Source organism: Prinia subflava, chromosome 19, assembly GCF_021018805.1.
Source record: "Prinia subflava isolate CZ2003 ecotype Zambia chromosome 19, Cam_Psub_1.2, whole genome shotgun sequence".
NCBI classification, from domain to species: domain Eukaryota; kingdom Metazoa; phylum Chordata; class Aves; order Passeriformes; family Cisticolidae; genus Prinia; species Prinia subflava.
The window spans coordinates 4,091,799-4,116,438 of record NC_086265.1 but is presented as its reverse complement, the minus strand read 5'-3'; the positions used below and the strand labels follow the sequence as shown (position 1 = coordinate 4,116,438).

The 24,640-nt window shown below is 55.0% G+C and overlaps 2 protein-coding genes across 7 annotated transcripts; one reads left to right on the top strand and one right to left on the bottom strand.

Annotated features, from left to right (window-relative positions):
- Positions 1–1,831: 1,831 nt before the first annotated feature.
- On the bottom strand, positions 1,832–16,820 carry MVK (mevalonate kinase). Of its 5 annotated transcripts, none has more exons than XM_063415876.1 (10): positions 16,665–16,820; positions 16,434–16,581; positions 15,439–15,586; positions 14,366–14,521; positions 12,470–12,573; positions 11,593–11,638; positions 10,690–10,780; positions 10,172–10,288; positions 7,316–7,469; positions 1,832–2,125 (listed from the first exon to the last, which is right to left on the bottom strand). In XM_063415876.1, the coding sequence occupies exons 1-10, from the start codon at positions 16,740–16,742 to the stop codon at positions 1,905–1,907; spliced, it is 1,263 nt and encodes a 420-aa protein (XP_063271946.1). In that variant the 5' UTR covers positions 16,743–16,820; the 3' UTR covers positions 1,832–1,904. The 5 variants fall into 5 exon arrangements, with proteins under 5 accessions (XP_063271946.1, XP_063271947.1, XP_063271951.1 ...); XM_063415877.1 differs by lacking the exon at positions 1,832–2,125 and adding an exon at positions 3,450–3,992; XM_063415881.1 differs by lacking the exon at positions 1,832–2,125 and adding an exon at positions 5,546–7,008 and having other exon boundaries at positions 15,439–15,558; positions 16,409–16,581.
- Positions 16,821–16,912: 92 nt separating this feature from the next.
- MMAB (metabolism of cobalamin associated B) lies at positions 16,913–21,295 on the top strand. Of its 2 annotated transcripts, XM_063415884.1 has the most exons (9): positions 16,915–17,067; positions 17,158–17,216; positions 17,294–17,387; positions 17,499–17,556; positions 17,992–18,064; positions 18,244–18,341; positions 18,628–18,692; positions 19,311–19,370; positions 19,516–21,288. In XM_063415884.1, the coding sequence occupies exons 1-9, from the start codon at positions 16,979–16,981 to the stop codon at positions 19,601–19,603; spliced, it is 684 nt and encodes a 227-aa protein (XP_063271954.1). In that variant the 5' UTR covers positions 16,915–16,978; the 3' UTR covers positions 19,604–21,288. The 2 variants fall into 2 exon arrangements, with proteins under 2 accessions (XP_063271955.1, XP_063271954.1); XM_063415885.1 differs by lacking the exon at positions 19,311–19,370 and having other exon boundaries at positions 16,913–17,067; positions 19,516–21,295.
- Positions 21,296–24,640: the final 3,345 nt, after the last annotated feature.

Genomic DNA, 24,640 nt, shown 5'->3' with positions numbered 1-24,640 from the left:
CAGTGTCCCAGCCCTGCCGGGGTCTCAGCCTGGCAGTCCCCACCTGCAAAGCGATCAGGGATTCTCGCTGGGAATGGGAACAGACATCAACATCTACTTCTGGTTGTGCTGGCCATGCCAGTGCCTCATCCTGCTGCTGGGCCAGGTTGTGGCTCCAGGGCGCTGTGCCCAGCCCTGGCGCGTCCCCGCAGCCGCCGGCTGGCACCAAATGAAGACAAATGGGCTGGGTGACACATCAGCATCCATTAACGGCAGCGCCGTGTCGGGAGCGCTGGGGACGTGCCAGCACCGGCAGGAGGAGCAGCAGCACCGGGGACATCACCCCACCCTGGAGCCCAGGGGTCACAGGGGGTCAGCAGGGTCAGCCTTGGGCTTCCACAGCCCCAGCTCGGCTCTGCCCACAGCTGCTGGCAAGAGAAGGAGCTGGATGGGATCCAGCCCTGGCAGCACGGCCCTGCCATGTCCCCATCACTCTGAGCCCCTCACCCCTGCAGCCCCAGCTCCTGCCCTCCCTCACAGGGAGTTTTTGGGGGTGCAAACAAGAACCCCCCCTTAGCAGTGCTGACTCATCTCTCAGGTGGCTCAGGCATCCCAGCTGTGGGATGCACAGCATGGGAAGGGATGTCCCAGCACTGGAGGGGACATCTCAGCACTGGAGGGGACATCTCAGCACTGGAATGGATATCTCAGCACTGGAAGGGATATCCCAGCACTGGAAGGGATATCCTAGCACTGGAAGGGATATCCTAGCACTGGAAGGGATGCTCAGCCCATGCAGGGCCTGTGCAGTTGCCCAGGGGCTCAGGAGCAGCCTCAGGACGAGGCAGGAGCACTGACCCTGCCAACCTTTTCCACCCCCTGACCTTTCCCCAGCCCCTCTCGGAAATGCCACGGAGCTCCTCGCCCGGCCAGGCGAAATGTCAGGGAAGGTGGATGGAATATTTCCAGCCACTGTGCTGAGTGCTGGGGGCGTTTTCCCCAGCGCTGTGAGTGGCTCCAGAGGGAGCACAGGCTGAGCTCCAGCCTGTCCCCATCCCTGTCCCCATCCTCGTCCCCATCCTTGTCCCCATCCTCGTCCCTGTGCCACCCCGTTCGGGGCCGAGCCGCGCTCGGCTGGCTGCGAGCGTTTAAGCAGAATTGAGTGTGTGTTCAGGCACTTTCAAACACAAGTAATCTTCATCTGGGAGACGGGAAGTGAAATATGTTATTGCCGAGCACAGTAAATTACCCGTGCCAGCCCCGGCGGATAAAACATCGCCGTCGCCGGCCGGCGCAGTCACTCACCCGCGCCGGGCTGCCACCGCCCCATCAATTACAAAACAAATGGCTGCTGGTCAGTCCAGACACGGGGCCAGGACTTGTGTGGCCACCGTGGCACTGGGACCCACCCCAGCACCAGGCAGGCACCCAGTGTCAGCGGATGGATTCCTCCTGGAAAGCACCAGAACGTCAGGGAGAGCTGGGGATGGACCGGCACTTCCAGCAGCTTCTCCAAGCAGCTGGTTCAGCTCCTGCTCCTCGGGAGTGGCCCCAGTGGGGTGTCCTTATCATCGTGGATGCTGCTTCGTCAGGGCTAACAAGCTGCCGTGGTGGTGGAAGCACCTGGGGAAGGCAGGAGGAGAGCGCGCAGCTCCCGCTCCTTTATTTTCCTGGGAAAGACCTTCGGAAAGCCAACCCCGAGCCCACGAAATAAATAAAATAAATTCCTGCAACTTTAACAATCATTGTGTTGGATTTGGGAGATGTTATTCCTCGTGACAGACAAGGGCAATTATCTGCTATCCACCAGCAGTTTTAGCCTAATTTCATTACTGCTGTGCAATTCTTCCCGAGCCGCCAGTCTATCACTGTCTCCCAGAAAGGATTAGCCGGCACTTTCTTCATCTTCAAATGAATTTTAGCTGTCATGCCCTTGATGAATAGAAGAGGGAGGATGGTGAACCCACTCTGGCGAGTGTGGCAGCCCGGCTATGCCACAGCACCAGCACCAGAGCTGCCAGGATGTGCCCAGGATTTCCTGCCCTGCAGGATGAATCGGCCCCGGGGTTTTCTTGGAGAGCACCCTGGAAGTTGGCAGGGCTGGAAATTGGTGCCCAGCATCCAGGAGGGATTAAAATGACGGGATCTGTAACACAAGGAAATAATGAACACGCCATCCTTCCCCCTCACCAGGAGATGCTTATCTGTCAGCCTGGGCCACTGAGGGATAGAGAAAAGCAATTTCAACTTGAGAGCTGAAACTGCAGAGGATGCTGCAGGGAGTGTCCAGGAGATGGTGTCCCGGGAGGATCCACTGACACGAGAATTCAGGCTTTGTTTTCCTGGCCAAGCTGGAATAAGGCACACGGATCCCAGCTCAGTGTGTGCCAGGGTGCCTTGTCCCCATGGCCTCAAGGGAGGAATTTCCTCATGGAAAAGGTGGTCAGGCTTTGGCAGGGGCTGCCCAGGGAGGTTTGGAGTCCCCATCCCTGGAGGTGTCCAAGGAACGCCTGGATGTGGCACTCAGTGCTCTGGGCTGGGTGGGAAAGTGAGGATCGGTCACAGGTTGGACTTGATGACCTTGGAAAGATTTCCCAACCTGAATGATCCTGGGATTCTGTGAAATAGCAGAGGCCACCAGCGAGGAGGGCACCCAGAGGGGGTGCAGAGCCCATCCCAGGTCCCCCCAGGACGTGGGACGTCACCTCGCGTAAACGGAAGCTCTGGAGCCAGGGGCTGGCACCAGCCCAGGGCTCCGTTATTTTTGTAAACGTTCATTCCCACCCGGCACAGCATCCTGGCAGAATATTTTAGCACCTTTAATGCAATTTCCTTCTCCCTCTGAAATATCATTTTAATAGAACCCAGCCACACCGTGTACCTGCTCCCTAATAAACCTCTGCGACTTTAATGAACTAAATAGCAAATTACTTTTTTATTCAAGAATGAAATTTCATCATATTCATAATTCATATTTTATTTCAGACATCTGCTGCTGATTACATTACATTTAACTAAAATTAGATGATGCTCAGAATGTAATTAAGCCCCTGCCAAATTCTCTGGCCCACCAATACCAGCCTCGCTCAGCGGGGGCCGCTTGGAACCTAATATGTAATTAGGAGCTATTTTCTAGCTGTTTTTAAAGTCTGAAAATTAGCTGCCTTTATTAATCACACAGACAAATATAAAGCAGAGCCAACGCTTGCTGAAATTTCTAAAAAGGATTTTTTTTTAATTATACACCACATAGCGCTGAGACTCATTTTGAATGTTGATTTGTTGTGCACTGACATTTTGACAACTAGTTCTCAATTTGTCTGTCGTAGTTAGGCAACAACAAAGCAGACGGTAATACTTAACTTTCAAAACCTTCAGCGTGCTGGGAGGGGAGAGGGATGGGGGGGACAGGGAGGGACAGAGGGGGACGGGCTCCCCACGAGCTCTGGAAATGGGGGAGCCCCGAAATCCCTGGGGGTGGGAAGCGGAGGGACAAGGGAGGGGCCAGATGAACAAATTGCCCTTAAAATCACTCGGGAGGGGGGGTCCTTTCCCACCCTGGGGGAGCCCCACACCCTCCAAACCCCCCACGTGTGTCCGAGGATGTGGCACTGGCCCTGCAGGCCATGCAGGGGGTCCCAGTGCCACCTCCTGTCCCCAGGAGGGTCCCCTGGAGCCGCAGGAGCCCCGGGGGTGTGAGCAGCCCCCCAGCCCTGCGTGACTGCGCTCTGACATTTCCTCTCTCTCCCTGACCCTGTTCCTGCGCTCTCCGCGATCTCCAATAATGTCACTGCCTCCTCAGCATCTACCCAGCGGAGCAGAAAGAAGGCACTGCTGACACCGAGTGCAAACAAACAATAATACCATCTGTGCCTGCCAGGGCCGGGCGGGGCGCGCTGGGGTCCCGGCTCGGGGGAGGATGTGCTGGGGAAGGGCAGGAGCCCTCCGGGGCACCGGGACATTCCCCAGGGATGGGGGAGACACCCCGGCAGCGATTCTGTCTCGGGCACTGGCTGTGAAGGAAGATTTTAAAAGGTGTTTTTTAAGTGTTTTCCTTTTTGTTGTCACTAAACACTGGTGAGCCCCAGCTCCCACCGGACCCCCACGCTCCACAGTTCCTCAGTCCCTCCTTCAGGCTGGAGCACAGCCTCCCCTCCCCATCCCTGTGCTGGCTGTTAGAGCCAAAGCCAGGCTCGTTAGTCTTGCTGCAGAGCTCGTAATGTGAAAAATGAAGCTCAAGAAAAATTAGCCAAATTACCAGGCTAATCCTTCAGCAGCAATCGCTGCCCTGCTGCACATCCGTCCCGCGGGGTGCCGGGGAGAGGAGGGGCTGCTCCGTGGGGAGAACACGCTCCACAGGCTTCAGTTTTGCTTCCAAAGCAGCAAAACACAAGAGAGACAAGGCTGTGCCTCGTTCTGCCCCACTCTGTGTCCCCGTGGGGCATCAACCCCATGGCAGCAGCCCAGGAGGGACAGGGGTGGTTTCTGTGTGTCAGGAGGCACAGCTGGAGGTTGTAACTCGGTGTAAGTGAGGAGGAGATTCCCGTGTGGAAGGTGGGTCACAAACATTGCAGCCACCCCTGGGGTCACAAACATTGCAGCCACCCCTGGGGTCACAAACATTCCAGCCACCCCTGGGGTTTGTCCCCCTGGGTGTGGCAAAGCCCCTGCAGAGCGTTTGATGGAGCTGGTGAAGGAGGAGTTTGGAAAGGACGGGATGGGCACTCCCGTGCTCACAGATGGATGTGAAATCTGTGCTCACTCCAGACTGGGACTGGCTCCAGCTGCTGACTTCGGCAGATCTGGTCCCTGTGGCACAGGGCAGGCAGATCCCAGCAGCGCCTGGGTCACCCTGGACCCCTCCTGCAGACCCCAGCACGGGTCACCCTCCTGCCACGACACTGCCACCACCCTCCCTGCCCCAAATCCCTTCCACTCTCCCACGGGATGAGCACTGCTGGAGGAACCCTGCAGAGGTAAATGGTTCAGGTTGGACATCAGGAGGAATTTCCTCGTGGAAAGGGTGGGCAGGCCTTGCCAGGGGCTGCCCAGGGAGGTTTGGAGTCCCCATCCCTGGAGGTGTCCAAGGAACGCCTGGATGTGACACTCAGTGCTCTGGGCTGGGTGGGGAAGTGGGGATCAGTCACAGGTTGGACTTGATGACCTTGGAAAGCTTTCCCAACCTGAATGATCCTGGGATTCTTTGCATTTTCCCTCAGTTCTGGTCCCCAGCCCTCAGAGCCAACAAGGCTCAGCCCCAGACGTGCTGTTTTGAAGGGAAGTTCCCCGTGCTGGATCTGGCATCTCTTTGTGCCAACATCACAAAGTCGACACATGTAAGTGGTTAAAGTCAACACGCTCCCAGATCCTCACATTGATTACACTGTATTAGAAAATGCTAAATTATTTATCAGCCTTTGTGACTTGTGATTAGTGTAAACCCGCTCTCAGATGCAAATTGGAATTGTAATTAGACATGTAGAAAGGCAGCATCTGAGACCTGCTTTCCTGAAGCAGTGTAAGGTGCTTTTTTCCTTTTGTATCCAGCATAATTATCAAAGAACACTTTGCACATAAAAAAGCAATGGATTTATTAAAACCAGAGACAGTTTTACATGGGATCAGGGAACTAAAGCTGGTCACCACAATGCTGGGAGTTTAGAGCTAGAACATCTCAGCTTCTCACAGTTTATTTTTTTTATCCCTGGGCTGGAAGGAGAAGGCAAGTTCCCCACCTCTGCCAATTCATTACTCAGCTTTGAGTGAAGTGATTCTTGAACACAGCTACACTTAAAAACCCACTTAAAAAACCCACCCCAGACAAACAGAGCGATGATAAAACCCCTTTGGCAGGTACAGCAGAGACCACAGTCCCTCAGAGCCATCTCATGACTCCCAGAGATTCTGCCCTCAGCCACTTCCCTTTCATTCTGTGGCACAGCTTATTAAAATTTCAGGAGTAAAAAAATGCATTTACATTTGTGTAATAAGTCTAAATGCATTTAGGTTTTAGAATTTGTCAACTGCAACTTATGGCTGAGCTTTTGAGGACGTGGTTTAGGTTTCTTTCCCCTATTTAATTACACCAAAGTAAACCCAGCACCAGGCAGGGTCAGGGACGTGCTGGCTCAAGACTGAAGTGTGAGAGAACAGCTTTTACAAGGAGGAATTTTAAGCCTGTCCTTGGCCTGGAGCTGCCCTCCTTGCAGGTGCTGTTTGATCCAGACCTTGCACATGTGAATAAAAACCAGAGCCTGACTGCAGGACTCTGCTTATCAGCCCAGGCAGAGATTATGGAAGAGAGTGAAAACCAGTAATTTCACTAGAATTGTGCTTTATCTTGCATTTTAATTACCCAACACTTAATTAATAGCAGGGAAGAGCTGTATTAAAGGTTTCCTCTTCACTGGGGATGAGGTCCAGAAGAAACAGAGACCCGAGCATCAAGCCCTGAGCTGCCAAAGATGCTCCTCTCCCAAAAATGTCAAAGCACCATGCACATCCACCTTGCCAGCCCCCACAGGACTCCAGGGATGAGGAAGGCACCACATGCATCTGAAGCAGCAAAGTGTCATTATCCACCCCAGAATCCAGCCAAGCCCCTCTCCTCCTGCCCCTCGGGATTAGCACAGCAGTTGAGGAAGGAAATTCAAACCAGGATTTTGAGAGCCTTGCTCAAACACCACTGGGTGGGTGCTCCCAGGTCCCCATCACAGTCCCAAATCCCAGTGACACCAGGCCCCAAACTGGCTCCCATACCCACGTCTGGAGGCCCTCAGGCACACAGAAGAGGAGAAAGAAGTTTCCAGGCATCTGGAAACTCCTCCAAGCTCCGAGGACGCAGTGCCAGGAGCTCAGTCCTGCCAGAGGCAGCAGCTCAGCTCTGGGCGAGCGCGTGCAGCACTCGGGCGCTCAGCGAGGAGCAGGAGTGCAGGGTCACCCCGGGGGCCCCGATCTTGGTCTCCCAGCATTCAAATCCACAGGCACACAAGTCTTGCTTGGCTGCTTCCACGGCCAGCGGGGAGGTGTCTGCCAAGAGCAAGGCAAGAGCAGCCAGCGAGTCAGCTCGGCCACTGCAGGGAGAGGGAAAGGGCCATGGCTCCTCCACACACAGCCCCTGGCACAGGGCCAGTGCCCTCAGGGGCTGACACACTTAAATGAACACTCTGAATCGGCCCTGGATCACACACTGCAACCCACAGTGCCAGGCAGTGCTGGGACACATCCCACCCACCCCTCCCGAGCCAGACCAGGGCTGGCTGCCATTCCTGTGCTCCCAAACCTGACCCTCCCAGGGCTGTGAGGAAGAGGAAGATGCCCAAGGGGTTGTACTGACCTGGTGGCAGCAGGGTGATGCCACAGCCACCCCCACCAGCCCCGGTGAGTTTGCTGTGCAGGCTGTGGGATGCTGTCACCTGGCACAGCCTGTCCAGGGAGGGGTGGCCCACTCCAAGCACATTTAAGTGGTGTTGGTTTATGTCAAAGAATTCCTAAAAGCAACCACAAAGAGAGGAGATGAGCACACGTCGAGACAGAGGCTCTTCACAGCAGTGACAGCCCTGCCTTGCCAGCCACCCCTTCACAACCACCTCATTTCTGCAGAAATTTGGCCACCAGCACCAGGAGCAAGGTCAGGGCAGAGTCTGAGCTCTGCTCATGTGCCCCTGTCCCCCATCACGACCTGCACAATGACAGGGGTACAACAGCTCCTGCACCTTCCAAGAAAATCCTGATCGCTGCAAGCTGCCAGCAGGAATTTATCCCAGAGCTCTCAGATGCCTCCTGACTGCTTCTCCCCTGCCCTGTCACTCGAGTGCTGAGCAGGAGGCTGTGCAAGGCCCCTCGCCGGCCGTGGGAAGGGCACTGAGCCAGCAGCTCTCATTCCTGGCTGTCACCCTGCCCTGCTCTGCAATCAATCCAGCAGAGCCAAAGCCAGGGACTTGTGACACGGCTGAGGCATCGCTGGAGAGGTGGCACAGAGGGCCCTCCCCTCATTTGCTCTGTGCAGCACTTCTCCCTCCTCACGGGCAGGGCTGGGAGCCAGGAGCCTCGGCAGCACCACGCTGGGAATCTGGCACCCAGGTCGAGTGAGGTTGAGAGGGTCCTTCCCTCTGGGAGCAGCACAGGCCCCTCTCTGAGCGAGCCCACCCTCCTGGCAGAGCTGTGGGAGCATCCCTGCCACATTCCCAGCCAGCCAGACCCGCTACTCCTGGAGAAAGCTGCCCCAGCAGCAAGGTCCAAACGGCCCAAGGGGTGGACAACACCACACAGAAGTGGAAGTTACAGCTTCTCCCCTCCCAGCAGGACAGGTGGGGAATTCAGGAGCAGAGGGAAGGGCTTGGCCTGTGCTTGGAGCAAGTCTGGAGCAGGGCCAGGAGCAGACAGCGGCTCCCTGAGTACCACAGGACCCCCACAGCCCATCAGCACCGGCCGAGGGAGGAAGGTTGTTCTCAGCAACACTGGTCTGACAGCCCAACTCCATCACCTCCAAAGCTTGTGGTGGCTCTTCCCACAAGCCAGGAGCCAGCCAGGACAGGACCAGCCCCAGCTCCAGAGGCTCCCCAACAGCAGCCCTGTGCTCCCTCCCCCAGCAAGCGGCACTGAGCTCCTCCCTGCCTGCAGCTCCCGTGAGCCGGGAGGGGCTCTGGGCACAGGGAGCAGCAGGGCAGGTGTCAGCCACATCCCCCTCCCTCAGCTCCACCCGGAATCCTGCCAACAACACACAGCAGGGGACACTGCAGGAAGAATCCCTCTCCCCCTCCAGAGCGTTTCTGCCCAGTGTTTAAGGAACTGTGGGAAGAAGGAGGAGTGGGCAGCAGGCAGAGCTCAGCCACCACCCATTGCAGGCTGGGCAGGACACACATCCATCCAGAGGCCTCTTTACATGCCTGAGTGAGGGCACAGCACTGCCTGTGATGATCCAAGACACCTGTCATCTCCTGATCCAAAATCTGCCAGGAACCCGATGACAGCTTATGACACACTAGACTAGTTCCACGGTGCAAACACAGCACTGGCCAGAGCTGCACATCTCAGAAACAGCCCAAAAGATGTATTTATAAAATCTATGTGCTGCATCTAATCAGCTCTGTGGGCTCTCCAAGCACAAGGTGAAACAACAAGATTCAAGACATGAACCTGCTCACTGCAGTGCTGCTTCCTGGGTGGGGGACACAAGGATGCTTTGGCATTTTCCACGTGAGGATCTCAAAGCACAACTCAAATTATCCCCCCTCTTCCCTGTCCCCCGACACTTCTGGCAGCCTGAGGATGTGGAATGAAGATGAGGAGTTGTGTGAGGTTGTGCTGTGAACAGACTGCAGACCTCCCTCAGCTGATGGCAGCTCAGCCCACACTGGGGGGGTCCAGAATCCCCCCACGCCCTGGAGCAAAGGGAGCAGGACTCTGCTATTCCAGGGAACAACCCGGAGCAAGAGCAAGGACAAGCAGAGCTCCTCCTGAGAGCCAAGGGAGGCATCCAGATGCCAACAAGGTACCAAATGGTTCCTGAATGTCCAAGTTGGCTCCCAGGGCCAGGCCAGGTTTGCCTCGGCTGGGACACGGCCACACATCCCTCCCCCACGGTGCTGTGAAGCAGCATTACAGCACTCTCAGCACTTCTTCCACTCGGAAGCCTGTTCCTCCCCCTTTCCCCAGCCTCTGCTCTTTGAGCAAAGCCAAGACAAACAGATCTTTGTGTGCACCTCGTGCATCAATGTCAGGTCAGCTCTGGGCACAGCTCTGTCTGTGGCTCTCTGGAGCCAGAATGAGCATGGAGCACCAGGAGCTGGCTGGGAACCAGTCAGTCCATCACAAACCAGTGGCTCTGGGCTCTCCTCACTCCAGCCCTGGCAGAGACAGAGCAGTTGCTTCACAGGCAGCAACTACCAGAGCTGTGGCACTCAATGTAAGAGAAACAAACCCTCCAGAGCCACAGGTCCCCAGAGCCCCAGGCCTGTCCCCTCCCTCCCTGCACACAGCTGGGAAGAGGCACCAGCAGCAGCTTCTGTCTCCTGGCTCCAGGAAGGGCATTAAAAGCAGCACACCCAGACCACGGTTTCGCTTGGAACTGAACATTTCCTGCTATCACTTCTTTTTTTTCTTTTTTTTTTGCAGACCTAATGTTCTTTAAATGACATTTTGATGTTCAACAGTAACAGTGGCTAAAAATACTGGCGAGCAAGCCCCTTACCTCCAGCACAGGGTAATGCTCTGGTGATGGATTTGCAGGCATCGCTTCCAGAACACTTTGGCACTCCTGAGAAATGGCATCGATGGAGTCCAGCACTGGGTTCATTATGGCAGGGAACTGGAAAGGGGGAAGGAGAAATGTGAGGTGCCTGCTTGCTGCTCTTCCAATACCACTGGGAGGAAACTGGTCCCAGTCTCTTTGAGCTGGGCAATTCCTCACTCATTCCCAGAGCAGGGTGATGGGAACCTGCTCCTGACTGCAGAAAAGGGAGGAAGAGAAGGAAAGAGGCCAGAGGAAGGAACTGTTCTGTTCATGATTGCAAACTGGTGATTTTAATTCCTGTTCAGCTGGAGGAAGGGAGGAGATGAGCTGAAACCTTATTCCCAAGCAGCTGGGAGACAGGAATACAGTGGCTACAGGAGAGATGTCCCAGAAGATCCCTGTGGGATCTGCAGTCCCACATGAGGGTTACCTCCCAAAGGTTCTCCCCCACATCTCCAGCCCACAACCACCTGCACCTTCAGGATCTTCTCCTTTACACCAGCCACCAGGACCTTGGTGCTCCGAGGGACTTTTGTGTTGGTCAGCAAGATCCTCAATGTGGGCACCCTGGAAGCAACAGGAGACACAGAGAATCCCAGAGAGTTTTGGATTGGAAGTGCCCTTAAAGCTCATCTCATTCCAAACCCCTGCCATGGGTAGGGAACATCTCCTGGCCTCTTTCCTTCACACTCCCCAAGGCTACAGCTTATTCTGCCTCAAAAGGCCTCTTTGAACAGGAACCCAAGATAAGGAGCCTCACTCATTTTACAAAACTTCAGCAGTGCTGGTTGGGTTCAGGCTTGTTCCTCCTGGATACAAGGAACAAGTGTACTAGAGCTATAAATAGGACTGTAATGTATTTACTAAAATCCATGTTTTTCAAGCAAATTTTTTCCTTTGAAATACTCTCTACAAGAGTAGCCAGCAGTGGCCATTAACTGCTAATAGAGCAATTTCATGCACTGTGGAAGATTTTAATGGAGTCAGATTATACTTCTCTGGCAGGAGGCAGAGGGAACACACAACCCAGATTTCTCTCTGCCAATGGGTTTTTCCCCACCACCAGGTAAGCACAAAGTTCCCCCTCCCCACAATGTCATTTGCTGCCAGGAGCAGATCCATTCCTGCTGCCCATAATGCCATGAAATTAATATTGATCCTTTGTGCTGTGTTCATCTAATGTCAGATAATGACCAAACGTTTTATTGTCCCCATCCACCCCACCAACTGAGGCTGTCCACACCCAAAATGGGGCTGCAGAGCCCTTCCCACACTCCAGCCATCACCCATCATCCTCACACCCTCCAACACCCACCCAGAGCCTCTCTGACATGTTCCACCCACCGTGTGTGAGGGTTATTTTTAAACTCCAATATTACCTCTTTAATGGTGTGATTTTTCCTGCTTGGTATCTCAGGGCTCCACCTAAAGTAAAATACATGTATTGTCTCAGTAGAGAGCGAGCTGAGAGATAACACAGAAGGTCTTTCATCTTCAGAACCTCACCCAGAGCCTGTGACAGTAATTGCAAGAAACACCAGCTAAATGAACCATGTTCTCCAGCAGCACGGCCCTGCCTCACCCTGCTGCCTTAATGAGAGGGTCTGGCTGGACATGCTTAACCCAAGGCCTTTCCCTTTGCTCTCCTCTCCTCCAGGATCACATCAAATAATTTTTGAAAAGGCAAAGAGTTTGGCCAGCATGAAACCTTTCCTGAGAAAAGAGAATCCAGCAGCGATTCCCCGCGGCAGAGCCAAGCACATGGGATTCCATGGACTGAACATGGGCACTGGTGTCAGCAGCCATCCTGCAGCACGGAATTTCATTGTCCAGAAGGAATGTCTCACTTGGCTCCTACCCTCACAGAGGCACTGCCATTAGGTCTCATTAGAAAGATTATTAACAGTCTCCAAGGACACTTTCAAAACACTGGGAAGTCTCTGCTAATTGAAACTAAATGACAGCTGTCCAACTGCATTTTCCCCTGCATTATCCCTGGGATAGGATTAGGTTTCTTTGTTCACTGCAGAATGTTTAAATATCAGTTATTTGCAGCGAGGTCTCTGCCCTGTGGCACCTGCCTGGGGAGGGGACAGAGCTCTGGTGTTTCTGCAGCCAGTTCCCAACATTCCAGCTGGCTCCAGGCCCAGCTCACAGTTGGGGCAAACTGAGAAAGGGGAAGGATTTCTTGTGCTCAGGCCAAAACAGGGACCTGAATTTGGGAGTTTCTGCCCAGGAGGCAGCAAACACACCTACCCCAGGTGCCAACAGCATTATCCACACCCGAGGGATTGCCATGGATCACCTGCTCCCCTCGGAAGGCCCAGCTGTTAATCAGTGTCAGCTCTTCTTCTGTCCACCTGGAAGGCAAGGAAACAACTCCAACACAAACCACTCCAAACCAGTGGATAGGGAGGAATCAGGTTCAGGGGGAAGATCCCTGGTGAAGATCAGATTTAATGGAATTCAAGTCCAGGCTCATCCCCACCTCACCAAAGAGGGTGTGGTACCACACACGCTGGAAAGGCTGAGGGAGTTGGGATTGCTCAGCCTGGAGAGGAGAAGCTTTGGGGTCACCTAATTCCAGTGCCTGAAGGGGCTACAAGAAAGATGGAGAGAGATTATTTACAAGGGCCTGGAATGACAGGACAAGGGGGAATGGCTTTAAGTTGACAAAGATTGACAGGTTTAGATTGGATACTAGGAAAAAATTCTTCCCTGTGAGGGTGGTGAGGCCCTGGTTGGGCAGGGGCACTCTCCTCTCTCTCACGTTACTCCAAGCCTTGCCCAGCCTGCCCTTGGACACTTCCAGGGATCCAGGAGCAGCCACAGCTTCCCTGGGCAGGCTGTGCCAGGGCCTCACCACCCTCAGAGGGAGGAATTCCCTGTATCCCATCTAATCCTGCTCACAGTCAGCAGAAAAACACACCTCTGACCCTCCCTGCACACCACAACTCCATTCAACAGGAATTCCATGCTGGAGCACAGGCACAAATCCACATTTTGGAAAAGCCTTGCAGCACATTGCAAGGCAAGGCAGGAATTCCAAGAGCCACCTGCTATCCAGAAACCATTCCCCTTCACTCCTGCTTCCCTGGGCCTCGGCTGAATGTCTTTATCCACGTCCTAACACCTTGCATTCCACCTGCCAGGATTTAACGTGGGAGCACTCAGCAGACAGCTCACTCCAGCAGGCTCAGGAACAGGAGTAAAACCACTTGTTTTTAATCCTCTTTGAGAGGCTGCAATTCCTCCCGACACAGGAGCCTTTCTACCCCGCTGTTCTTTTCTTGCCACAGGAAGCAAAACCCTTCTGAAGTCTGACACCCCCAGCTCTCTGCACACCAGCTGGAAGGCAGGAATTATGCTGGATCCATGCTGAAGCCACAGAGGGCGAGCAGGGAATGAAGACATCCTCGCTGCACTGCTTGGAGCTGCCCTTTTGTTCCCCAATTTGGGAGATTTGCTCGAGCACAGGAGACAAAGTGCTCCCAACAAGAACCTGTTTCTGGGTCAGGCTGCAAGTTCTGGTTCAGAAGCAGGACACAGAGCCACCTCCCTTGCTGTCTCACACAAAATCCAACACAACAGAGGTTCTGCCCCTCCAGCTTTGATTTTTAACAGCTTCAAACAGAGCCCCCTCTCAAAGGGGCACAGAACTCCAGGCTTCCAAAGGGGAGCTCCAAGGGCAGATGGAAAGAAACTCTCTTCAACCAGGTACTGATAAAAGGGAAAGACAGGAGATCAGGAGGAAATGTAGCACATGTAGAAGAGAATTCACGGGAAATGAAAAAAAAAAACCTAGAAAGGATCCTCAAGGACTCAAAGCAAACCTGGAAGATGCTCAGAGACAGAAGAAACCGAGGTTGAAAAAATTCAGTGTTTTATTCAATTGAAAAAATAAAGGGTTTTTTTCCCCCCTTTTTAGGTATGTTTATCTGACCCTGAACAAGGGAAACAGGGGGAGTTTTACAAAGTCTGGAACAGGGCTGGGAACACTGGGCAGGGACAGGAGACAGGCTCAGGGTGTCACTTGTGGTGACAGCCAAGAGAGACTGGCAGATGTGGCAGAATTCTGCAGAATCAGTGCAGGTAAACAGAAAGGTGGGGCACAGGGAGCAGAGCTGTGCATGCCAGGCTGGAATTCCTTACCTGGCCGTGGATTCTCCCTCCTGCAGCGGGCAGGAGATGGCTCCACACACCATGAGCAGGGCTGCAGCCAGGCACACAGCATAGGCAGCACTGGATCCCAGCCCTGCTCCCGTGGGCAGCTCCGACCACACCTGGATATCCACGCTGGGAACATCCCTGGAACACAGACACGCAGGCACTGACACAACCACCCTGGATTCCACCTCCACACAACATTAAACAGGCAAAGGAGGCTGATTAGAACCCAACACAGGGAAAGCTGGTTGAGAACTGGCAACATCAGCACATAGAGCTGACACACAGGGGCTTCAGGAGGGCTCATTCCTGAAAGGAGCAGCCTGGCCAAGCCATTGTGCTGGAATAAAGCCTTCCTGAGCTGGATCCATGATTGGCACAGCTTGTCAGGCTGCTGGCAGGGGCATTTGGGAACTAAATAGTTAAGCAGCACCATAAAGAGCCCCTTTTAAACATATTTGTAAATAAAGTAATTGCACAGTGACATCCCACTGGAGCAAGAGGCTGGTGGGGAAGTTGGAACACAGACATATCCACGTTCTTTTGCTCCACTGAGCACACCTGGGTTGTGTTACAGACCCCAAAATCAAGCCCAGGAGCTTTTCAGTGCTGCTGGAGTGACAGTGCCACCCTGAGATTGCAGGAAAACCACAATGCAGCTGCACGTCCCAGTTCTTTACCCTTGGGTTTCTTGGATGGAAATATGGAAGTTGGGCTCTGCTTTCGTTTCTGTCACTGCCCTGAGCACCCACCCAGCCACACCGAGATCATCGACAGTGCTGGGCAAGGCTGGGAACTGGGACAGCCTCAAGTTCTCAAGAGTTTTAGGGAGATAAAGAGATCACACATAGTTCAGACAACAAATTCACAGTTTATTTCTGATTTTCCAGCCTAAGCCAGGATGAGAGGAGCTGCCTGCTGGAGGGAGGGGTGTCTGTGTTGTGACATGAACTGCTCTGGTTTCAGCCCTCAAAACAAACTGAGAGCAGAGACTCCCAGCTCATCTGCCTGAGGCACCCACCCACCACCAAAATTTTGGGGCAGGAGCAGAGCCTTACCCATACTTAGCAGAAATAGCCAGGCACATATACAGGAAGGCAAGAGTAGCAAGGCTTTCTGGAGCTGAGGCTCCAGCAGCAATTCCAGCAAACTCCCTCAGTGCATCCAGCTGTTCTACGCTGGGGGACTTGGATTCATCAAAGTCAGCTATGGAAGCAAGCAGGGGAGAGTTTAAACACTTAAAAACCAGGGAATTGTTACACTGAGAGCAGTATGTACAACAAAACCTTCTGTTACAGTAGGCAGAAACAGCTGGGACCAATTTCAGGCTCTACCTGAGGATTCATGATAAAATAAAAGCAAAATCTCCACCAGCCACTCCAAAATCCCAGTGATTCCACACTCCACACCTCCAGCTGTTTCCCTGCCTACACCTCCCAGTGAATCCATCCATTATCACTATGGAAAACATGGCAAGTCACAAACCCTTCATGAAAGAATGTGGATTTTGGAATGGGGATATGCTGGGGCTCCAGCCAAGTACAAGGTGCTGCAGAAATTCCTGTGAGGGCTGGTGTGGGACAGAGAGGCAGGAAAACAAGCCCTGTATCCCTGATTTCCCCAGGAGCTTCCATCTCTGAGCAGCTTCAGAGAGGCTCCTGTTTGGCCGCCACCTGTAACACACCGGGATGTGGGCCCAGGCTGGCTCCTGCCTGTGTCACAGCCTGGCCCGAGCTACAACAGCACCGGAACAATTCCCTGGAACCCAAAACAGGAGGGGACAGGGCCACGCACGGACACCTGAGCATCAGCGGAGTCACACGGGGCACACGGGGAATATAAATAACTGAGAGGTGCGGGGACAGGTCAGTGAGCGGAGCGAGGACAGCGAGGCCCTGACACGCTGCAGCGGGGACAAACAACCGCACGGGGGTCCCTGCAGTCACCCCACGGGGGTTCTGCAAGGCCACCTCATGAGGGGAGTCCCAGCACGGTCACCGAACCGAGAGCCCCTCACAGCCCCGGGGCAGCGGCTCCTCCCCCTGGCCCTTGCCTGCGATCCGCCCCCGCAGAGCCCGGAGGCCGGGGGTGTCCCAGCTCCTCCGGACGCCGACGCCGGGCAGGGAGACGCTCAGCCGGCCCTCAGCGCCGGGCCGCAGGCGGAGAAACGTCCGCAGGTCCAGCGCCACGGCCAGGGCCACCTGCGGGCGGAGAACGGGGGTCAGCGGTGCCGGACAGCCCTTAGCGAGCCGGGCGCCCCTCACTTTGCCCGTCGTGCCCTCACCTTGCCCAGCACCACGGCGTGCTCCCCGTGCAGGATCACCTTCCCCGGCGCCGACACCGCCAGCTCCCGCGCCCACATCGCCACTGCCGCCCGGCCCGCGCCGACTGACAGCCCCACGCACCAATCGGGGCCGCGCCCTGCCCCGCCTCCCTGCGCCCGACCAATAGCCGGGCGTTCTTCGGGGGCGGGACTTACTGGCGGCCAATGGGAAGGGGGCGTTGCGGGGTGGCGCGGCGCTGGGGTGACAGCGTGGGCTGAGGGCGGGACGGTGGCCGCGCGGGGTCACGGCGCGGCGGCGACGGCGGCCGGCAGGGATGTGGCGGCGGGCGGCGGCGGCGGCGGCGCGGGGACTGCGGGGGCCGGCGGGGATGGCGGGGCGGCGGTGGCGGAGCGGGGCGGGCAGGTGAGCTCGGAAGGGCCGGGACCCCGTCACGGTGTCGTTCCTCCCCTCGCGGTGTCCCCCGGTGTCCCCTCACGGTTTGTGCCTCCGCAGCTCCGACCGCGGCGCTCCCGAGCGGGCCCCGAAGATCTACACGAAGACGGGAGACTCAGGTAGAGCCCGGGGGGCCCCGGAGGCCGCGGGCTGAGCTCCCCCCCGGAGCCCTGAGCGCCTCCCGCCTTTCCCAAAGGATTCTCCAGCACCTTCACCGGGGAGCGGCGGCCGAAGGGCGACCCGATCTTCGAGGCCTTGGGAGCCACGGACGAGCTGAGCTCGGCCATCGGGTAAGGACCGCCTGGGAGTATCCAAATCACATGGGAAATCACGTTTGCTGTGATTTCTTAATTCCCAGCTAACTCTGTTTTGTTTGTTTGTTTGTTTTTTCTCAAACTAAGGCTGGCTGGTGAGTTTAGCAGTGAGAAGGGCCACACATTTGTCGATCAGCTTCATAAAGTGAGTATTAATGATAATCTTCATCCAGTGCAGTGCCTTGCCTGTGCTATTAAAACATGAACTCCTTAATTTTAGCCACAGTGCTCCGATGGACACAGAGGAATTCAGTCCATTTAGTGTTTCAGTACAGAAATCTTTTAAAATTCCCTTGATTGCTGTCTAGGAGGTAAATTTCTTTAACCAAGAAGGATGCTGGTAGATCAAGTTATTAATTTTGGGCAGATTCATCTCTAGGTTTATTCTAAGTCAGATTCACATTATAAACATGAGTTTTGTTGTAACAGAGCTCCAGGTTTGAAACTGGGGCACAAACAAACCACGAGCAGTGACACAGGTCCTGCCTGGGCAGCCTGCAGTTTGGCTGATCAGCTCTGCTGAGCACAGGAATGCAAAAAGCCATGGCTGGGGGTGACAGCAGCTGTGATTTTTGCCCAGGTGCAGTGCATGCTGCAGGATGTGGGCTCCAACCTCGCCACGCCGCTCTCCTCGGCCAGGGAGGCTCACAGGAGTAAGTCTGGCCTTTCCTGGGCTGGCAGGTCTTGGGCACAGCCTGGTGTGGGTGGTGCTGGGATGCTGAGGGATGTATTTGGTGTCTTAGGACCTGCTGATGCAAGAAAGCAAAATGAAGAGTTTGATTTGTTGTCTGAATCGCTTTTTTTTCAGCCGATTCTTCTTTCCCCTCTGTAGAACGAACCTCGTTCAGCGAGAAGCCCGTCCTGGAGCTGGAGCAGTGGATTGACAGCTACTCAGAGCAGCTCCCTCCCCTCAGAGCCTTCATCCTGCCTGTAGGTGCTGCCTGTGCCCCTCACTTCCTTGGGGTAGCCCTGCTCCACTGCTTACCAGGGGAAAACAGCCTGGGAGGCTGCTATTTCTATTTCCACAGCAGCCAAGAGAAAAGCAGAGACAAGGAGCTGGGAGTTGCATTTCCCCACTCTGCTGCACTGGGGTATCCCTGCCTTGCCTGGCCACGGCACAGGGATCAGTCCCATGGGTGTGAGGAGTGCTGAGCCCTCACAGGGGGGACTGTCCCTGCTGGGGCAGACACTGAGTGGTGTTTCCTTGCTGTTCCAGTCCGGAGGCAGGAGCAGTGCTGCTCTGCACTTCTCCCGAGCCGTGTGCCGCAGGGCTGAGAGGTGGTGAGTGCTGTGCTGGGATCACCCTGAGGACAGGGGATGGGGCACCCCAGGGACAGCAAAGCAGGGCTGGGCCAGGCTTGGGGCTCAAGCTAAGATTTTGTTTGTTTAGTCCAATTCCAGGAGTGCAGGAGGCACAAGGCCAGGCTCTGTTCTTCCTTCCCCATAGCTGGTTCATCCAACCCAAACCTTTTGGGATTCTGCAGCCTCATCCAGCCTGGCTTTGGACACTTCCAGGGATGGGGCAGCCACAGCTTCTCTGGCCAGCCTGTGCCAGGGCCTCACCACCCTCCCAGGGAAGAAACTATTCCCAGTATCCCATGTAACCCTGCCCTCTGGCAGTGGGAAGCCATTCCCTCTATCCTGTCACTCCAGGCCCTTGTAAATAGTCTGTCCCTGTTCAGTGATTCCCATGGATGAGGAGGAGCAGAGGCTGCCAGGACAGACACAAACATTTCTGGCACCATTTACCCCTCCCAGATCCCTCTGGAAGCAAAGATCCTTCACTTCTGGAGGAGCCAGAGTGGGGACCCCCGGGAAGGTTTGGGGTGGGAAGAGGCTCCAGCCTTTGTGCACTCAGCTGGGAAATTAAACACCAGCATTTCCCTTTGCTTTTCCCAGCGTGGTCCCTTTAGTCCAAGCAGGGGAAGCAGATCCAAACGTGGCCAAGTATTTAAACAGGTAAAAAAATAAAACCCCAAACCATTGCCCTGTCCCACTGGAATGTTCCCTTAGTTCTGGGGATAAAACTGGGGGTTTTGCTTCTCAACAAGCTTCTCTTCTGGAATAAGATCACTGGTTTTCCTGCTTTCCCCTTGCTTTCCAGGCTCAGTGATTATCTCTTTGTCCTGGCACGTTATGCTGCAATGAAGGAAGGAAAGGAAGAGAAAATCTACATAAAACCTGAGCCATAGCTGGGAGCTGGAATGTCTTTTTTCCTTGATCATGGAAAACTAAATCCACTTGACTGCTTTTGTCCATCATGGAAGGGAGAGAGAACAAGCCTGGACTGGAAACGGGAGCTGCCAAGGATTTCCATGTGAAATAACCAGGACCTCATTGATAAATCCAGAGAGGAACAGAATTACAGAATATCCTGAGTTGGAAGGAACCCAAACACACCTGTTGTGTTCCCTGGGCCTGGAGCACACATCCCATGTGGGGATGGCTCTGGAGGGAGTTGAGGCAGCAGAATTCCAGTAACGTTTTGGAGATGCCTTCATTTCCCTGGGCAGCAGCAGGTGCTGTGGGAAGGCTCTGACAGGACTCTGAGGGATGATGAAGGGAAAACAATCAGCTCCTCCTCTGAAGTCACAGTGCTCATATGGAGCAGCAGCTGGAGGCGTTTGGGAATTGTGTCCACAGCTCTGAAATAATAAATGTGAATTTCCTTCTACCAAAGGGCCACAAACTGTCACATTTTAGCACCGAGCCCTGTGTGCTTTGCTGCTCCAAGTCCCTTCTGATCCATCAGCTCTGGCTGGAGCTGAGCTGTGCAGATTCACAGGAATGCACCAAGAATTCCTTGGCTCTGGCTGCCTCTTGTTGTGCATGTGAGGAATGTCTGTGCTGACAATCCAGTGCATCCCCTGCCAGGAGCAGGGCTCACGGGATGGAGGGGTGAAGCAGGAAAGGCCAAATCCCTGTGCTGGGGTTGTCTCCATGTGGAGCAGTCCCTTGGAATGGTGGGATCAGCTGCAGGAACAGCTGGAGGAGCAGAGCCCAGGGTTTGGGAGCAGCAGGAGGTTGCAGGAAAAGGGGTTGGGATGAGGATCAGGGCCCTGCTGGAGCTGGGTGAGAGGGGCAGCACCCCCAGAGTTCCTCCAGGGTGTCCCTGCTGACCCTGGAACGTTGCTCCTCAGCAGGGCAGGCTGGAGCGAGCTCACACCCACATCACACAGACAATTCCAGCTTTGCACTCAAGTCCAAGCTGCCTCCAGCTTGGAAATACAACTAGGGAAGAATCCATGTGAACCCTGGTTGTTGTAATCTTTCCTCCCAGTGACTCCAAGGTGGTGATGCCCATCCAGGGCTTGTCCTGCTTTTAGTGGGGCAGCTTTAAATCCATCCTGCCCCTTCCCCCGTTCAATTATTTGAGTAGAACCAACCTTAATCATGTTCTGCAAAGAATCTCTGGCTCTGTGTCCCTTTTTGGCCAGTGAGGAATGCCCAGGAACGAGTGAGGAATACCCAGCACTAACAGATCCCCTGCCTCATCACTCACCTGGGTTTGAGGCAGATATTTCATGGCTCTTGTTAATGCACATTTTTCATGGAGTAATTTTCCAAGCCTCGGCCTGGAACACATCCCAGTGACAAATGCTCTGGATTTGGATGGTCCCATCAGCTGCAGTGTCACCTCAGCCATTCCCTCTGCCTGCTCCATCCAGTTTTACGAGAGCTCCAGCTCTGGGACTGAACCTCAGGAATCAAGAGGTTTCTCAAGTTTAATTTAATAAAATCCTTTGCAATATAAATTCTTCATGAATGCTCCATAAATCAGCTTGGGGAGGGATTTATAGTATTTCCTTTTTTTTCCAGCTGAGGGGGAAAGAAATCTCACTACTGTTTTGAGACCAAAGCTGGCATTGTTTGGATTGCAAGGAGAAATAAATCAAGCTACTACACTTAACATGATGGAGAGATTAAATTTACTGGGGTGCTCCCAGCTGCTCCCTCTCTCCACCCACAGCAGTTCTTTCTGGAGGGCTGAGACAGAGGGAGGTACTGGGGTGACCCTCGTGTGTCACTAAGCAGGGCTTGACTTTAGGAGGGAGTTGAGACGAGGCTGCAGCTCAGCAGAGCTGGGCCAGGGCCAGGACATTGTGCCCTGAGAGTTGTCCCCAAGGTCACAGGAGAGCCTTGGGCTCTTGAGCTGGGAGGGCTCAGCCTGGAGAAAAGGAGGCTCAGGGGGGACCTGGTTCTCCAGAATTCCTGACAGGAGGGGGCAGCCAGGGGGGTTGGGCTCTGCTCCCAAGGAACAGGGACAGGATAAGAGGAAACTGCATCAAACTGTGCCAGGGGAGGGTCAGGTTGGACACCAGGGGGAATTTCCTCATGGAAAGAGTGGTCAGGGCTTGGAACTGCCCAGGGAGGTTTGGATTCCCCATCCCTGGAGATGTCCAAGGAATTCCTGGACGTGGCACTCAGTGCTCTGGGCTGGTGCCAAGATGGGAATCAGGTACAGTTTGGATTTGATAATCTTGAAGGGCTTTCCCAGCCTGGATGATCCTGGGATTCTGTGATTCCCAGGCTGGAGCAGAGGCACAGGGCAGCTGAGCTGCCCCTGCTCCCAACCCCACAAGGTCTCGGCCAGGCAGCAGCAGCAGAGTGACCGAAACAAAACCCAGCCTTTAAATCCAAAGAAAGCTCCCTTGCTCTGGGCTGGCAGTTGTTTTTCCAAGCTCTTTGTCTCTTCCCAGCCCTCCCAGCCGTACAGCATAGGGATTCCAGTGCCTGCACCTCATTAATATCACGGGGGAAGGCAGATGCTTTGTCCGGGCTGCCCGGCTCCAGCGCCCAGCAACATTCCTGCCTCGCAGGGTGCCTGATCTGGGATCACTCCGGAGCTGCCAGCACAGCCATATGTTGCTAAGGGTCGTTTATTCTTGTTTGTAAAATGTATGGCTGCTCCCAGCTTCCACACTGTCAAAACGAGAAGAACTGGCCCCAAAATCTCTCGCTGCATGATTGGATCAGACGCCCGTACATCTGTTAACGCTGTAGGAGCTGTAAAATGGAATAAGTTGGGCTATAACTCAAGCACCTCGATTACCACCACGATGTGGGAGCAGCCGAGCGGCTGCTGCTCCGCCAGCAATGACACAAACATCCATTGTGCCAAGTCAGATGTAAATTTACACAAGGCAGCATTTCCTGGGCCAGACTCAGAAGGGAGGAGAGGGATGAGAGCCCCCAACCTAGGCAGGATGTGCTGGAGCCCCAGCCCGGTGAGTTTTGGGGTGCACAGCCCTGGCAGTGGGGAGCCAGCAGCTCCACTGGAGCTGCAGGAGCAGAGAGGGCCACAGGTCCTGCAGCAAGGCAAGTCCTGTGGTCTCACAAGCTCCTGAAATCCCCATTTAGCCAGGGAATGGGCAAGGAAAAACCCTCCCTGCTCTGGAGCAGCCCAGGGCAGGAGCCATCAGTGCTGTGCCTGTCAAGAGCAGGTTGAGCCTGTCTGTGGAGGAAGGGGCTGTGTGGGACCCTCAGCCCTAAGTGCCCACCCCGGTGCCCACCTCACCCCAGTGCCCCATCCCAGCCTTGGCAGAGAGGCACAGAGAGGCAGAGCGACACAGGGAGGGCTGAAACCACCCCAGGGACACTGTAGAGGGTCAGGACTGAAGAACTTCACCTCAGAAACAGCCAGAAAAGCAGATTGTGAGCACCAGTTCAGTGCCACTTACTCAGGAGGTGACAACTGCCACGTGGTGTGACCACTCCAGCAGCTGCTGCATCTCCTGGTAAAGGTGAGCAAACACAAAAGTGAGCTGCAGAGACATCAGACCTCACTCTGCTCCCAAATGTGGAGACTGGAGCACGACACAGCCTCCTCTCCATCCCAGCCTGGAATCCAGCATGGGGCACAGGTGCAGAACAGAGGGCTCCAACAGGGAATACCAGCCTGGGTGTGAGCCAGGGGTTGGGACAGCCTGCAGGAGCAGGAGAGGGGCAGCAGGAGCTGCTGTTTGCTCCTGAACACCCCGTGCCTGCAGCAGGCTGGGACACCCAGCTCTGCTCTGTGCCAGCACTGAGCAAAAACCAGGCTCCAGGGATCTCTCCCATCCTCCAGGGATCTCTCCCAGCTCCTCACCCCACAGTTTTCTGTCCCAAGGCCTGGGATAGCCACAGCCACAGCTCACCCCGAGCGATGCCGTGCCCAGATCCCAGCTGATGCCAGGGAAGCAGGGGCTGTGCAGGCCTGCCTGCTGCCAGCTCTGCCTTGGCAGCAGCTGCTCTGGGCTTGCTTTCTGCTGTTCCTGACAGTGCCAGATGCCTCAGTGTCAAAACAATGGCACTTGCACACTGAGTGGGAGCCTCTCCCTCGCTCCCACCGTGCTCCCGCTCCCGCAGAGCCAGACAACGCTGGGAATGGCCAGGAGGGCTCCAGGCAGGGATGGAGGGGCACTGAAGGGCTCCAAACCCTGAGTCAGAGGGAAGCTGGAGCAGCGGGCACAGCTCTCACTCCTCCAAGGAGCTTCCAGCATCAGGCCCAGGCAGAAACACACAATATTATAATACTTTTATTAATATCAAACTCCCTGTCAGCTCCAGAGGCTGCTCCTCGGGGCTGCCCCACTCCTGCACTGGGGGATCCTGCTTGGATTTCCAGTGGTTCCAGTCACCATTCCCAGATGTGCACTGAGCATTGCTTATCCCAGCACCTGTCCCTGCATCCCAGGAGCACCAAGACCCTCAGGAACAACCAGTCACAGCACTCTGCAGCATCAGGCAGAGCTTCTCCAAGCATATTCTAACATGAGCAAATCCTGATTTGAACAATGCTGTCAGGTCCCTTCGGGCTCAGCAGGCCTTGTATCCCCCCATCTGGAACACCCCACAGATTCCAGCTCTCAGGGGCACCAGGAACCAGCCTGGCAACAGGAATTCCCATGGCAGCAGCAGGCTCCATGCCCAGCCTGGCAGACTCATGGAATCCCAGACTGGTTTAGGTTGGAAGGAATCTCAAAGCTCATCCCATTTCACCCCCTGCCACAGGCAGGGACACCTCCCACTATCCCAGGTTGCTCCAAGCCCTGTCCAGCCTGCCCTTGGACACTTCCAGGGATCCAGGGGCAGCCAGAGCTTCTCTGGGCACCCTGTGCCAGGGTCTCCTCACCCCTGGAATAAAGGCAGGTGCTCTCTGAGAGGTGCCAGAGCCCCAGTGCTCTGCTAGGAGCATCCCACCAGCACATTCCTCACCCTAGGAAAGGACCAGGAGACACTCAACCACC

Coding starts and splice junctions, on each gene's coding strand:
- MVK (XM_063415876.1), bottom strand. CDS start 16,742: ATGTGGGCGCGGGAGCTGGCGGTGTCGGCGCCGGGGAAGGTGATCCTG. Junction 14,522..15,438: donor GCTATTTCTGCTAAGTATGG/GTAAGGCTCTGC, acceptor TCTGTGTTCCAG/GGATGTTCCCAGCGTGGATA. Junction 12,574..14,365: donor GAGGGAGAATCCACGGCCAG/GTAAGGAATTCC, acceptor CTTGCCTTCCAG/GTGGACAGAAGAAGAGCTGA.
- MMAB (XM_063415884.1), top strand. CDS start 16,979: ATGTGGCGGCGGGCGGCGGCGGCGGCGGCGCGGGGACTGCGGGGGCCG. Junction 18,342..18,627: donor TCAGAGCCTTCATCCTGCCT/GTAGGTGCTGCC, acceptor TTGCTGTTCCAG/TCCGGAGGCAGGAGCAGTGC. Junction 19,371..19,515: donor GTGGCCAAGTATTTAAACAG/GTAAAAAAATAA, acceptor CTTGCTTTCCAG/GCTCAGTGATTATCTCTTTG.